Genomic DNA, 16485 nt, shown 5'->3' with positions numbered 1-16485 from the left:
AACATATTCCTTTTTCATTGCTATATCGACTTTTTAAGTTTTTTTCGACTAAAAAAATAATTTTGAAGATTAAAACTACAAATGGTCGACTTTATAGTTTTGTATCCCCAATTGGAACTTTTGGTAGGAACACAAAAAACCTATTTTTGAGATACACGTATAAAAATCTATGGATCTGATCATATATAATTATATCAAAGTCTATCTAATCATAACTCATCTATGGTTGGAGATATAATTAAAGGGTGATACGGTCAAAATTTGGTCAATATAAACTCATTTTGAAGGTGTGTGTGTGTAGAATGTTGCTCCTATTTTGATTTTGGAATTCACTCTTCAGTTGTCAAAATTCCGTCCAAGCAAGAAGAGCAGTGTATCAAAATTTTGCTCGCGCATCGCGAAAATCCGAGCTACTCGCACGCAAAGCTGGCAAAATCGCTAAAATTGGCCAAATCAACCGTTTGTTGATAGCCAGGAAGTCTGGATCGGGGGGAAATCGAAAACCGGAAGCCGCTGAGACGACAAAGAGAGTTTCCGGTAGTTTCAAGCGAAACCCTAACCTCTCTCTCCGAGATGCCGCAAATAAGCTGGGTGTATCGTCTACAACCGTGCATCGAGCCAAAAAACGAGCCGGACTATCGACTTACAAGAAGGTAGTGACTCCAAATCGCGATGATAAACAAAATACGACGGCCAAAGCGCGATCCCGGAGGCTGTACACGACGATGCTGACGAAGTTTGACTGCGTGGTAATGGACGACGAAACCTATGTCAAAGCCGACTACAAGCAGCTTCCGGGACAGGAGTTTTATACGGCAAAAGGAAGGGGAAAGGTAGGTCGCAGAGAAATATCTGGTTTGGGAAGCCATCTGTACCTGTGGCTTGAAAAGCAGCATTTTCATAGCTTCCGGGACTGTCAACCAAGAAATTTACGTGAAAGAGTGTTTGAATAAACGTCTGCTGCCTTTCCTGAAGAAACACGGTTGTTCCGTACTGTTTTGGCCGGATTTGGCATCTTGCCATTACGGTAAAAAGGCCATGGAGTGGTACGCCGCCAACAACGTGCAGGTGGTTCCCAAGGACAAGAACCCTCCCAACACGCCAGAGCTCCGCCCAATTGAGAAATACTGGGCTATTGTCAAGCGGAACCTAAAGAAGACCAAAAAAAAACTGCTAAGGACGAGCAGCAGTTCAAGGCAAACTGGCTTTCTGTGGCGAAGAAGGTGGACAAGGTGGCTGTACAAAATCTGATGGCAGGTGTCAAGCGTGAGGCCCGGCAATTCGGATTTGGAAAAGCGAAAGCCTAACTGAATATTTTTCCTGAATTTTATACTAATTGAACTTGAAAAAGAAATTTAATTGGATTTTTTAAATAAACGATTTCACCGATTTACACGCGTTTTCCCTTGACCAAATGTTGACAGTATCACCCTTTATAACTCTGGCCCCCGTGGTCATTTAAGTGTAAATCGGGCGAAAGATATATATGGGAGCTATATCTAAATCTGAACCGATTTCAACCAAATTTGGCACACTTACCGATACTGTTAAACGTACTCCTTTACAAAAGTTGAAGCAAGTCATGGCTTTTGAGGCCATATAAGTCCAAATCGGGCGAAAGATATATATGGGAGCTATATCTAAATCTGAACCGATTTCAACCAAATTTGGTACACTTACCGATACTATTAAACGTACTCCTTGTGCAAAATTTGAACCAAATCACCGCAAAACTCTGGCTTTTGAGGCCATATAAGTTCAAATCGGACGAAAAATATATATGGGAGCTATATCTAAATCTGAATCGATTTCAATCAAATTTACCAAGCGTAGGTAGAATGCCAATTCTACTCTTTATGCAAAATCTCACGTAAATCGGTAGTAAACTGTGGCCTCTGTGGTCATATGAGTCTAAATCGGACGAAAGATATATATGGGAGCTATATCTAAATCTGAACCGATTTCAATCAAATTTACCAAGCAAATCGGTAGTAAACTTTGGCCTCTGTGGTCATATAAGTCTAAATCGGACGAAAGATATATATGAGAGCTATATCTAAATCTGAACCGATTTGGCTGATATTTGCAACTTTTTCGAGACTCATAAAATATTCGGTTATACTGAATTTGAAGAACATCGGTTGATAAACACGCCAATTATGACCAGATCGGGGATAAATATATATGGCAGCTATATCTAAATCTGAACCGATTATTTCCAAAATCAATATCGTTTGTCTTTGTCCCAAAAAACGACCCTATGCCAAATTTGACGATCGGACTTAAACTGCGACCTGTACTTTGCGCACAAATATACATGAACAGACAGACGGACAGACAGACAGACGGACATCGCTAAATCGACTCAGAATTTAATTCTAAGACGATCGGTATACTAAACGATGGGTCTCAGACGTTTCCTTCTTGGCGTTACATACAAATGCACAAACTTATTACACCCTGTACCATAGTAGTGGTGAAGGGTATAAAAATACAGTTCATTGCAAAATATAACAAAAAAAAAACTTGAGCGTATTGTGTAATTATTTGTTTTTGTTTTCCTGTATAAGGTTGGCTGATAAGTCCCCCGTCTGACACATAGATGGTGTCGCTAGTATTAAATGCATATTATTTTTATATAGTACCAACCTTCAAATGATTCATGTCAAAATTTGACGTCTGTAAGTCAATTAGTTTGTGAGATAGAGCGTCTTTTGTGAAGCAACTTTTGTTATTGTGAAAAAATGGAAAAAAAGGAATTTCGTGTTTTGATAAAATACTGTTTTCTAAAGGGAAAAAATAAGGTGGAAGCAAAAACTTGGCTTGAAAATGAGTTTCCGGACTCTGCCCCAGTGGACGCCCGAAAGAGGTGGTTACCGACGAAAACATCAAAAAAATCCACAAAATGATTTTGAATGACCGTAAAATGAAGTTGATCGAGATAGCAGAGGCCTTAAAGATATCAACGGAACGTGTTGGTCATATCATTCATCAATATTTGGATATGCGGAAGCTCTGTGCAAAATGGGTGCCGCGCGAGCTCACATTTGACCAAAAATAACGTGTTGATGATTCTGAGCGGTGTTTGCAGCTGTTAACTCGTAATACACCCGAGTTTTTCCGTCGATTGTGACATTGGATGAAACATGGCTCCATCACTACACTCCTGAGTCCAATCGACAGTCGGCTGAGTGGACAGCGACCGGTGAACCGTCTCCGAAGCGTGGAAAGACTTAAAGTCCGCTGGCAAAGTAATGGCCTCTGTTTTTTGGGATGCGCATGGAATAATTTTTATCGATTATCTTGAGAAGGGAAAAACCATCAAAAATGACTATTAGATGGCGTTATTGAAGGTCGAAATCGCGGCAAAACGGCCCCATATGAGAAAGAAAAAAGTGTTGTTCCACCAAGACAACGCACCGTGCCACAAGTCATTGAGAACGATGACAAAAATTCATGATTTGGGTTTCGAATTGCTTCCCCACCCACCGTATTCTCCAGATCTGGCCCCCAGCGACTTTGTCTTGTTCTCAGACCTCAAAAGGATGCTCGCAGGGAAAAAATTTGGCTGCAATGAAGAGGTGATCGTCGAAACTGAGGCCTATTTTGAGGCAAAACCGAAGGAGTACTACCAAAATGGTATCAAAAAATTGGAAGGTCGTTATAATCGTTGTATCGCTCTTGAAGGTAACTATGTTGAATAATAAAAACGAATTTTGACAAAAAATGTGTTTTTCTTTGTTAGACCGGGGACTTATCAGCCAACCTGTTATAATAAGGACATTATACATTTTCTATTTGACTCCTAGAGAAAATGTTTAAAGTTTTCAAGCCTTTAAAATAGGTTTTTACAATATTTGACTCTTGGAAATTCAGTTCATAATTTACACTTTTTCCAAATGTATGAAATACATGAGGTTTCGACAACGATGATGTATTTATATATATATATATATATATATATATATATATATATATATATATATATATATATATATATATATATATATATATATATATATATATATATATATATATATATATATATATATATATATATATATATATATATATATATATATATATATATATATATATATATATATATATATATATATATATATATATATATATATATATATATATATATATATATATATATATATATATATATATATATATATAATATATATATATATATATATATATATATATATATATATATATATATATATATATATATATATATATATATATATATATATATATATATATATATATATATATATATATATATTATATATATATATATATATATATATATATATATATATATATATATATATATATATATATATATATATATATATATATATATATATATATATATATATATATATATATATATATATATATATATATATATATATATATATATATATATATATATATATATATATATATATATATATATATATATATATATATATATATATATATATATATATATATATATATATATATATATATATATATATATATATATATATATATATATATATATATATATATATACACTTGTGGACAAACAATTAAGTCACTCTGGTTGACATTTCTATTTGGTTACATATAACGGGTTCTCTCACAACTATTTTCGCTTCCAATGCAACAATGTTGGAGTACCGCTACTCGTGCGTGCTAATCATCAAAATTTTGTATTATATGTGTTTCGCTGTTGAAGTAATTAGCAAGCTTTTCCAAATAGCTTGGAATTTGGTTGGACATACAATTAAATCATTTTATTTTTGAGAGGTAATTATGCAAATTTATCGTTTTCTTTGCAAAATAAATAAATAATTTTAACTTCTCAGAACATTCTTAAACACCCACGCAGAAATTTTCGGTATTATGGGCAAAAAGAAAAGTTCGACTCCTGTTGAAAGAAAGATCATCTGGACGTGCTACGAAAATGTGGGTTCTGTGGCAAAGGTTGTTAAAACCCTTAGTCTTTCACGTGGAAAGGTTGTTAATGCCATTAAACATTACAAACAATTTACCACATTCAACAACTTGCCTCGAAATGTGCCCCGAAAAACTTCTGCTGCCGATGACCGGTTAATGGTTCGAATGAGTAAAGCTGATCCTTTTTTCACATCTAGCCAAATAAGGTCGGAAATGGAACAGAAATATAACGTTATAGTTTCCTCAAGAACTGTGAGAAGGCGGTTGGTTGAAAGTGGACTACATGGTCGAATTGCCAGACGTAAACCTAATGTAACAAAAAGGAACTTGATTCAGCGCCGGCAGTTTGCTAAGAAATTCTGCAAATATGACCATAATTTCTGGAAATTGGTGGTATGGAGCGATGAATCCAAGTTTAACGTGTTCGGAAACGATGGGAGACCATTTGTTCGGCGGCCAGTTAATTCCGAACTCAAGCCTAGATACACCAAAAAAACGGTAAAGCACGGTGGCTCCTCAGTTATGGTTTGGGGGTGTTTTACATCCTCCGGTGTTGGTCCATTAGTAAAAATCGAAGGAAAAATGAACGCGGATATGTATCGGGAAATTCTGAAGGATAATTTAGATGGTGAGTACGCAGAGAATTTGCCGCTAGCTTGGATCTTTCAACAAGACAACGACCCAAAGCATACGTCGCGTGTCGTTAAATCTTGGTTAAATGAGAACAAAATAAAAGTACTTGAGTGGCCAGCGCAAAGCCCCGACCTTAATCCCATAGAAAACTTATGGGGAATAATAAAACGAGAAGTTTCTATTCGGAAACCGAGAACTCAGGAAGAATTATGGCAAATTATTCAGGAGGAATGGTACAATATCACTGCTGATAAGTGTGAGTCACTGGTTAAAACTTTACCTAATCGTTGTGCAGCAGTAATTCGCCAGAAGGGTTATCCCACCAAGTGTTAGAACTAAAATATAGAATAAGAAAAAAATATTTTTTTTTTTAAGGAGAAATAGCCATACGATTTGAAGTGACTTAATTATTTGTCCACCCTAATGTTAAGATATCATTAAACTAGATACATAACCACACTTAATATGTAATGAATACATTTTTTTCTATTAAATATCGTTTGCGACACTCGTTCTGAATAAAACGAGGTGATTTTGGTTAGAAATTTAAAAAGAATTTGCTTGTTATTTTAATTGAAGAATGTAATTTGTAGAATGACTTAATTGCATGTCCATAAGTGTATATATATATATATATATATATATATATATATATATATATATATATAATATATATATATATATATATATATATATATACATATATATATATATATATATATATATATATATATATACATATATATATATATATATATATATATATATATATATATATATATATATATATATATATATATATATATATATATATATATATATATATATATATATATATATATATATAATATATATATATATATATATATATATATATATATATATATATATATATATATATATATATATATATATATATATATATATATATATATATATATATATATATATATATATATATATATATTAAGATATATTAATATCTAATTATATCAGATTAGATATAATTAGATGTGGACCAAATTTGAGATATGGTCAGATCTAATTCCTTTAGAATTTTTCGGATCTGATTACCGTATCTAATCAGATATGGCGGTAGATCTAATAATATCTGGTCAGATCCACCAATTTTTACACGGGTATTTTTACGTTTTTCAAACTGTTAATCTGATCACATAATAAATATAAATACGAAAAAATATCAATACGAAATTCTAGGAAAAGAAATTATTAGTTTCTTTTTCCCAGTGTATTTGTCGAACATTTATAAATTCTTTTTCTACCTACTGCAAAACTGTTTCTGTTTTATCCTGTATTCATTTACACGTTTCACATTTTGGTCTACTTGGTCCACCATGGTGCAGTTGGAATTGCGCCAAACCAAACAAATCAAAATTTGGTTGGTGTTTTTCCTCTCGTTGGCTTCATTATATCACTATCGTTTACTTTGCACAAAAAAATGAAATGCCACTATGAAAGCTTTAAATTAATGCTAGTGGTTAGATTTTAGTTATTGATGACATTTAAAGATCCACAGAAATAGTTTCAAGGCAGGGTGTGCAATCTATGAGGGTTGCCTTTTATCTTTCGGGAATTGGGCAACCGTAGTGTTGCAATCTGCCAACTGACAGCTCTATCGTAAAGCTTGACATTTTTGAAGTTATAAGTAATCAGAACATTTTGGCATACGAGAGTTAAAAAGATTCATCTCGCTGAAAAAATGGAATTAAATCATAGACATTTTCCTGCTTAGTTTTTAAATTTTCGGCATGGATTAAATCAACAACAGTGCATCGTTGAACTTAATTCAATTTTTGAGCGATGTAGCTCCATCAATGACCAGTATTTATCTCCAAGGCGAATTTCATGATGGTCATCAAAACTGGTTTCCGATGCAACGACGTGGTCAAATGAGCGCAGGAAAAGTTACAGGATCTTACCTAATGAAGTATTGTGAAAGGTTAGCTCAAGATCTTTAGACTCTATAACGCACATGGGCTAATTTTTGTACGCTGACCACATTTGTAGCCCTAAATTCGAATTATTAAAATTAAAATTTAATTTTGAATGTGCTCTCTCAGAAATGTTTTCCATTGCGCAGTTTAAATTCCAATTTATATTTATCTAAATTTTAACCGTGTGCGCTATAAACGTGCCCAGAAAAGAAAAACAGTAAAATTTGCGCTAAATTTTACCTTTTTTGCATAAAGATTATTTCATTTCATTAAAGTAGAAGAAAATTTTCATAAGATTCCCAAAAACTGCACTGTAAATATGGTCATGATTTGGCACTAATGATTTTTTTTCTTTACTTTTAGTTCATTTTTTCTTTTATGAGAAGGTCTAATTTTTGCATTAGGCAGTTAATGTATCCCATAAAACATTTAACTTTTTCTGTGTAGTCATTTGAATGACAATTTCGTTGGGATTTCATAAACTCTCATAAGCCGAAGCTTGTTACAATCGGTATTCAATAATATCTTTAGTAAAAGGGAGTCCCCATGGGGCAACGGTTAGCATACCCGCCTTGCATACACAGCGTCATGGGTTCGACCAAACACCAAAAAGTTTCTCAGCGGTGGATTATTCCATCTCAGTAATGCTGATGACAGTTTCTCTAAGTTGTTTCACTGCATTATGGAACGCCGTTCGAACTCAGCTATAAAAAGGAAGTCCTTTATCATTGAGCTTAACATAGAATCGGGCAGCACTCAGTGATAGGAGAGAAGTTCACCAATGTGGTATCACAATGGACTGAATAGTCTAAATGAGCCTGAAATGTTGGGCTGCCACTATACCTAACCTAACCTAAGATCTCTAATAAAGCTCAACTTATATACGCATACTTAATTTAGTGTATAAAAAATACACTTATGATTATTCCCCAAGGCTGCAAGACTTGCAACCAGTATATCATTGTTTATTACTATTCTTTTTATAGTTGATATTTATTTCACTTTTCACATTTCTTTGTGAGTACAATTAGTACTAATCTTTCTCTATATTTGTTTGTTTATACATTCAGATAAAAATCTATACACAATATCTTACCCATCTGTACACTGTCCCCTCTTCCAACATCTGTAATCTAATCTGCTTTTAGCTTTTGACATGAGTGAGTGTGTGAGTATGGGTTAATTATGAGATATTTCGCAGTTCAACAAATGACGTTGCCAGGGATGCAACAGTTGGTACAATTGTACTAAATTTGATACATCCCATATTCCCAAAGTAAAATGATACTAAAAGGACCGAGTTGATGCAATTTGAAATATTCATTTCATCTTTAATATTTGGTTTTTCGGTATACTGAAAAAGTTCTAGGTTAGCTTATAGACCATCTGCTAGTTCAAAAAAAAAGTAAACATTTCCAAATTTCGGAAAATTACAGAATATAAAATTGGTCATTATTATGAAATGTACCCATAACAAATTGAAACAAAATTTTCTTAGATTGTTATGAGGCATTTTCAATGAATGTAAGTCTTGGTCACGTCAACACTGAAACTGCAAACAGGTGATGAAAAACTCCTGACAGAATCTGAAAATCGTTATTCAGTATTACCATAATACCTTGTGCAAAAGATAGACCTTTACGCTCGTTATTCTACATGCTGGTGAGTGTATAATATTATAAGAACAATGTATTTTAAATATCAAATCAAATTATATTTTTTGCTATTTCAATCACTAATATTGTAAATTGGTGCAATTTGAACTCAAAAAGTACACCTTTTAGGTTCGTTACTATATTTGAAAAAAAAATTGAGTTTCCATCACTGTTATATACTTGTCGAGTTCTCTTAATATGACTCATATGCTTTACACTTCCCAGAAAAACGAATGTTGTTATTCATTTGTTGTTGCAAACGTGACAATAAGCCGGCCTTTATTCGGGCTCATGTTTTGTTTATTTAATTTTAATTATTTATGTTATTTTGTGTACATACGATTAATATTCAAGTATTTGTTTTTGACCAATTTTGTTTATCTTTTGAACGCCAGCTATATTTCTTAAAAAAAAAAAGTAATATTAAACACTTTACATTAGATATGTTTGCGTGAGTAAAACCTTTCTCACTAACGATTGAAAGTTGCTTTATAAATTCGTAAATATTATTTAATTTGGAGTGTTGACCTGTGTTTAACTATATTTTTGGTTTTAGTCCAGCTCGAGGTCATTAATGAAAAAAAACTCCAAATGTTTTTTATTTGAGTTTTATTTTATTGAAACCAATATTTCGAATTGACATTGTCAATCTTCATCAGGGCCAGGTAATTAAATAAAACAAGAGTGAATTTCACTTTACTGTTTTATGACACCTTACTGACTAGTCAGTAAATATTATTATTATGATCACAAATATTATTATTATATGGATCACAAATATTCTTTCTCTTGTTGTATTGGCTTATTTGAAGTTCGTAATTATGAGTGTATAAAATATTATTAGTCATCACTCTTGAATAATTTTGGTTTGAAATAAAACAATCCTATTTCCGCAACCCTTTACATTTGTGTTGTAATAAACCATGATTACGAATGTTTGGATATTATTAAACTATAATTACAAATAAAACAATAACTATTGCAATGATTACATGACCATATATAACAGGTTGGCTGATAAGTCCCCGGTCTGACACATACACACAAAAAAAATTTTTTTGATTTCAATTACGAAAATCGCGGATTCAATCATTTTTTTAATTGAAATGTCTTCAATCACGAAAATGATAGTATCAATCACCCATTTTGATTGAAAACCAACACGATTTTTAATTACAAATTTAATTGACTTTTGTCACGGAATCAATTAATTGTGTGATTGAATCAATTAAAAACGTGATTGATTTTTAACATAAAATTCAATCACAGTTTTAATTGAATCAATTAAAATTTTAATTAATTTCGCGACAAAAATCAATCAACTACTTGATTCATTCAATTAAATAATTAATTGAAATTGGCTATAAATTTCGATCAAAAAATTTATATATTGCGAACCCAAAATCGTATTTAATTTTTTTTTCTTTTGAGATAAAAGAAAATATGTGTTTCTTATAAAACATATTTAATATTTTATTATTTTTTAGTTATGCAATATGCGCTTTACAGACTATCAGTTATTCCGGACGACAGTGCTCGTGTCGAACATATCCCATATATTGTGCACATTATAAGTTAAGTCCGAAGGTATAATCGATACTGCTGCATGTTTATGGGATCGATAACACATTTACCGATTATTTAGTCATCGCCGACAAGTCGTATCGATCCGACACATTGTAAGATTCTTTACAAACACCGACATTCCGTCCGGAATAACTGATAGTCTGTAATGCGCAATAGACAAATAAATTTGGTTCTTGTCATTTGTGTTTTGTTCTAACATAACTTACAAATACAACTACTATCAATAACAACTATAGGGTGAAAAATAAATTATATAAATCATTATCTTCCTTATAATAATAACCATGTTCCTTCTAATATGTAGATGCGCCTAGATTTCCAATATTTCAGCAGCCTGTAAGCTAAATTAGTTTTTCTGAAAGTAAACAGAATAATTCGAATTTAATTTTGTTCAATTAAAAGTTAATTTTGTTAAACATTACCTGCATAGAATATCAAGTTCAATTCTTAGTTCCAGGTTGCAGAATTATAATCTTCTTTTGCAGTTGTAGTCTTTTAGCATGAAAAGGTGTTAAGGAGCTCGGTAATTTAATTTTAGTAACAATTCCTTTCCAAAATTTCCACACATTAAAATCGTCTATTAAAATTTGAACCAATCAAAGACAAAAATAATGGGAAAGCAATGTAATATTTGGTATTATATTGATGATACTTTGCAAATTCTGGAAATAGAAAAAAATATAAATGGAAAATACATATTTTTATTATTATCGGATATTTTTCATATTTTTAAATCCAAAAGAAAGAACTTTTTTACCATTACATAATTCAGCTCATTAGTTTATATACCAGATATACTGCTCTCTACTTGGGTTCAAACTGAAAAAGACAGGTAAAACAAAAATGCAATTTAATGCCAACGCTACTTCGCAACTTCAAGGTGAATCTTCCAACAAACCCATACCGCTCTTGGTTTTAAGAAAACTAGGATTGAAAAAAAATTATAATTTTAAAAGATCAATACGGTACCCACTTTTTTATTGCAAACATATTATTATATATTTGATAAAATGATGGAGTTGATGGGATTGATTGGTCAATTTCACGAAATAAAATTGGTCACTAAAAGAAATGAATAAAAAATATATTATTTTAGTCCGTTTAATGTAAACAGGCTTCAATGGAAAACGGTATTCACATTTCACAATTTTTTACCTTCAATAAACGTAGATTGTTTTACATTTTTACAATACCACAAAACACAAACACAGGTAATTTCAAATGCGTTCTGTCATATATTTTTTCAAACCTTTACAACGTGTCCGTTTGTTGTTGCACACTTTATTTATTTCAACCCTTTGCTATGATTTTTTGTTGCGTTCAAAATATTTATGCACACATTTTGAATGCAGCAGACAGAATGTCGCCAATCATGTTTTTCAATTTACGCGAAAAACAAAAACCCAACCGTTCGTTACGAGTTACTTCCACAGACTGATCTCTCCATCATACATTGTTGAATAAATACCCATTCTCTTGTTCTCTTTTCGGTCTTTGCATTGCTCAAAATTATTCAGTTTCAATCACAAAGGTGATTGGATCAATCACATGTGTAATTGGAAACGGAAAAAATTTCAATCACGTTTGTAATTGAAAATTATTTCCGAATTGATTGAATCAATTAATATTTTAATTGGAAACGTAACAAATATCAATCATTTTTTTAATTGGTTTTTATTCGGATTTAATTAAATAATTAATTGAATCAATTAACATATTAATTGAATCCGTTTCCAAATTCAATTAAGTGTTTAATTGAAAAACTTTTGGTGATAATTTTTTGTGTGTAGATGGCGTCGCTAGTATTAAATGTATATTATTTTTATATATTACCAACCTTCAAAAAATTCGTGTCAAAATTTGACGTCTGTAAGTCAATTAGTTTGTGATATAGGGCGTCTTTTGTGAAGCAACTTTTGTTATTGTTAAAAAAATGGAAAAAAAAGGAATTTCGTGTTTTGATAAAATACTGTTTTCTGAAGGGAAAAAATACGGTGGAAGCTAAAACTTGGCTTGATAATGAGTTTCCGGACTCTGCCCCAAGGAAATCAACAATAATTGATTGGTATGCAAAATTCAAGCGTGGTGGAATGAGCACGGAGGACGGTGAACGCAGTGGACGCCCGAAAGAGGTGGTTACCGACGAAAACATAAAAAAAAATCCACAAAATGATTTTGGATGACCGTAAAATGAAGTTGATCGAGATAGTAGAGGCCTTAAAGATATCAAAGGAACGTGTTGGTCACATTTGACCAAAAACAACAACGTGTTGATGATTCTGAGCGGTGTACACCCGAGTTTTTCCGTCGATATGTGACAATAGATGAAACATGGCTCCATCACTACACTTCGGCTGAGTGGACAGCGACCGGTGAACCGTCTCCGAAGCGTGGAAAGACTTAAAAGTCCGCTGGCAAAGTAATGGCCTCTGTTTTTTGGGATGCGCGTGGAATAATTTTTATCGATTATCTTGTTTTTTTTTTTTTTTTTTTTTTTTTTTTAATTTATTCTTATTTAATTTTTATTTTTAATTTTTAATTCTTGTTTTTATTATTATAAATATTATTTTTTTTTTTTTGTTTTTACTTTCATTTATTTACTTTTTCGGTTTTTGCCCATAAATTTTTGTATCAATTGTTTTATTTTAATTAAATATTTATTTTGTCTGTTATTATTATTTTTATAATTATTTTTTATTTTTTATTCCTTGTTTATTATCACCTTGTTAACTAGCATTCAACTTGACTCACATACTGTAATTATAAGATTATTAATATCTTGTTGTATGTGAAACTTGAAAATTCAATAAATTCAAACTTGAAAATTCAATTCAAACTTGAAGGGAAAACCCATTAACAGTGACTATTATATGGCGTTATTGGAGCGTTTGAAGGTCGAAATCGCGGCAAAACGGCCCCATATGAAGAAGAAAAAAGACAATGCGCCGTGCCACAAGTTATTGAGAACGATGGCAAAACTTCATGAATTGGGCTTCGAATTGCTTCCCCACCCACCGTATTCTCCAGATCTGGCTCCCAGCGACTTTTTCTCGTTCTCAAACCTCAAAAGGACTTAAAAGTCCGCTGGCAAAGTAGTGGCCTCTGTTTTTTGGGATGCGCATGGAATAATTTTTATCGATTATCTTGAGAAGGGAAAAACCATCAACAGTGACTATTATATGGCGTTATTGGAGCGTTTGAAAAAATCGCGGCAAAACGGCCCCATATGAAGAAGAAAAAAGACAATGCGCCGTGCCACAAGTTATTGAGAACGATGGCAAAACTTCATGAATTGGGCTTCGAATTGCTTCCCCACCCACCGTATTCTCCAGATCTGGCTCCCAGCGACTTTCTCTCGTTCTCAAACCTCAAAAGGATGCTCGCAGGGAAAAAATTTGACTGCAATGAAGAGGTGATCGCCGAAACTGAGGCCTATTTTGAGGCGGAAGGAGTACTACCAAAATGGTATCAAAAAATTGGAAGGTCATTATAATCGTTGAATCGCTCTTGAAGGGAACTATGTTGAATAATAAAAACGAATTTTAACAAAAAAATGTGTTTTTCTTTGTTAGACCGGGGACTTATCAGCCAACCTGTTATGTACATAATATTATGTAGGTATAATCGTTTCTATTAACTTAGTAATACACACGCACAAAAATTCCTGATTTAATCACAAAATTAATTGATCCAGTTAATTTTTAATTGAAATGTCTGCAATCACGAAAATTTTAGTATCAATCACAGTTTTAATTGGAGATTAAAAAATACTTAATTAAAAAATTAATTGATTTCATTAGCAAATTCCAGTTAATTTTTTGATTCAATTAAAAATTTGATGTTGATTTAATGTTTTTTCAATAAAAACGTAACCATTTTCAATTACTTTCCTAACTGACTTAGTTTTTTAGTTTGATTACAAAATTTATTGTTTGAAATAAATTTTTACTTAAAATTTAAAAAAAAATCCATCACTTTTTATACCCTAAACCACATAGTGGTCATGGTATAATAACTTTGATCTGCCAAAAAAATGTGCCTAGCAGAAATATTGATTTTAGACCCCATAAAATATATAACGATCGACTCAGAATCACCTACTGAGTCGTTCTAGTTATTTGGTACATGACGTTTTTCTTTTTTTTTTTGCACAAGGACGAACGCTGTTGAATTTGCATCACCCGATTTCGATGAAAAGGATCAGAAGGAGCTCATTTACTAACCAATCGGCGTCAAATTTGCCACAAAGTAATCTAATTTACCGTCCTTTAAGTGTGCCAAAATTCATCGAAATCGGTTCAGATTTAGATATATCTCCCATATATGTGGGCGACTTTCCCAAATTTGGCCACAAGTCCTTCATTTATCAACCAATCTTACTCAAAGTTGGCCAAACCTAATCTTTTATAGTACCTACTATATGTGTCTTGTACCGTGTCTTGTACCGTCTTAACACGGTACAAGACACGTCATTTGAAAAGGAAGCCAATAGAGGCCAATTACAAATGTATTATAGTAATAAACTATGTGTAGTATATATGAAAATATGAAAAAGGAAATTATATAAGAAATTCAGATCATTTATAATTTAGATGGTTCCCCACACGAAAGACATACATTATTATTATTATTTATTTATTTATTTATCTGAACTTACCTTATAAAGTTGTATCTCGTCCAACACAGCTTCTGACTCCTTAAGCACACGATCCACCTCTACATAGACTTCACGTTCCGTTTCCGTGGGTGCCGCATTTTCAAAGTCCAAAAACACATCATACGACTTGGCCGTGCAACAATTTGAGTCATCACGTGCCAATAAACTCAATAATTTACCCATTTCAGATTAATTTGTTTTGTGATTTTTCCGTTTTGTGTGTGTAAACGTTTTCACCTTTACTTATTTTTGCAAAAGCAATTGTTTTTGACTTGTTCGTTTTATTTTTCTTATTATCTTGTTCTTTTGTTTGGTTTTGTGTTTCTCGCAAAACAAAAAAAACAAATAATAATACAACTGTAAAGCGTTTTAGTTGGCTAGCTGTGTTCGGAGGCAATTCCTATGAATGAATCTCTTTCTCTCTCGACTTGAGCAATTTGTTTATTTGCTTGATTTTTGTTTATAATTCAACAATTTATCTACATTCGTGTTTCCTTATTCGCACACTTTGTCGACAAATAAATTCGCCACCGCCAAATTCTTGAATGCCTAAAATGAATATTTAATTAATATTTATTTGTTAGAAGCTTGAGTGTTGAGCTGGTAAAATACAATTTGCAAAATTTCAATTTTAGTTGGGAATGAGGAAATATTCAAAAAACACACAGAGGAAAAAGATTATGTCCGTTAAAAGCATCACACAGAAATGTCAATAAAAATTATTTTATTTTAGTTCCGATTTAACAAGCTTCCCGGAATTTCAAAAAATCGACAGCCCTATTTTGAACGCATCTACACCAGGGATGATAAATGATGTTGACGAAAAAGTACTAAAAATGTATTAAAAATGTACTTTTCGAAGCCAAAAGGTGCTAAAATTACATAATATCAAATTTATAGACTATTGTGAAAGTATACGTATATTCAAATCTAGACCGATTTGGATTTTTTTAGATTTTCAAAAACAAATCTTTTTTTTTTTTTCATAATTTTATTTCTTTAGAAAATTTTGTCAAAATTTTATTTCTGCAACAAA

General features: G+C 31.9%; 1 protein-coding gene and 1 long non-coding RNA gene across 2 annotated transcripts in view; both read right to left on the bottom strand.

Moving 5' to 3' along the window:
• The window catches only part of LOC142232671 (CYFIP-related Rac1 interactor B), a 107942-nt gene that overhangs the window by 82417 nt on the left and 9040 nt on the right, over nucleotides 1-16485 (bottom strand). The window contains exon 2 of the mRNA XM_075303315.1: nucleotides 15450-15998. Coding sequence (XP_075159430.1) covers nucleotides 15450-15632 — 183 coding nt within the window. The 5' untranslated portion in view covers nucleotides 15633-15998. The remainder of the gene's footprint in view (nucleotides 1-15449; nucleotides 15999-16485) is intronic.
• Nucleotides 10702-12447, bottom strand: LOC142232673 (uncharacterized). Its single transcript, XR_012721166.1, has 3 exons — nucleotides 11948-12447; nucleotides 11215-11854; nucleotides 10702-11147 (listed from the first exon to the last, which is right to left on the bottom strand). It is a non-coding gene; the product is annotated as an uncharacterized LOC142232673 (long non-coding RNA).

This window comes from Haematobia irritans, chromosome 4 (assembly GCF_050003625.1).
Source record: "Haematobia irritans isolate KBUSLIRL chromosome 4, ASM5000362v1, whole genome shotgun sequence".
Classification (NCBI taxonomy): domain Eukaryota; kingdom Metazoa; phylum Arthropoda; class Insecta; order Diptera; family Muscidae; genus Haematobia; species Haematobia irritans.
The sequence above is the reverse complement of the archived record's forward strand: the minus strand, read 5'-3'. Positions and strand labels throughout refer to the sequence as shown.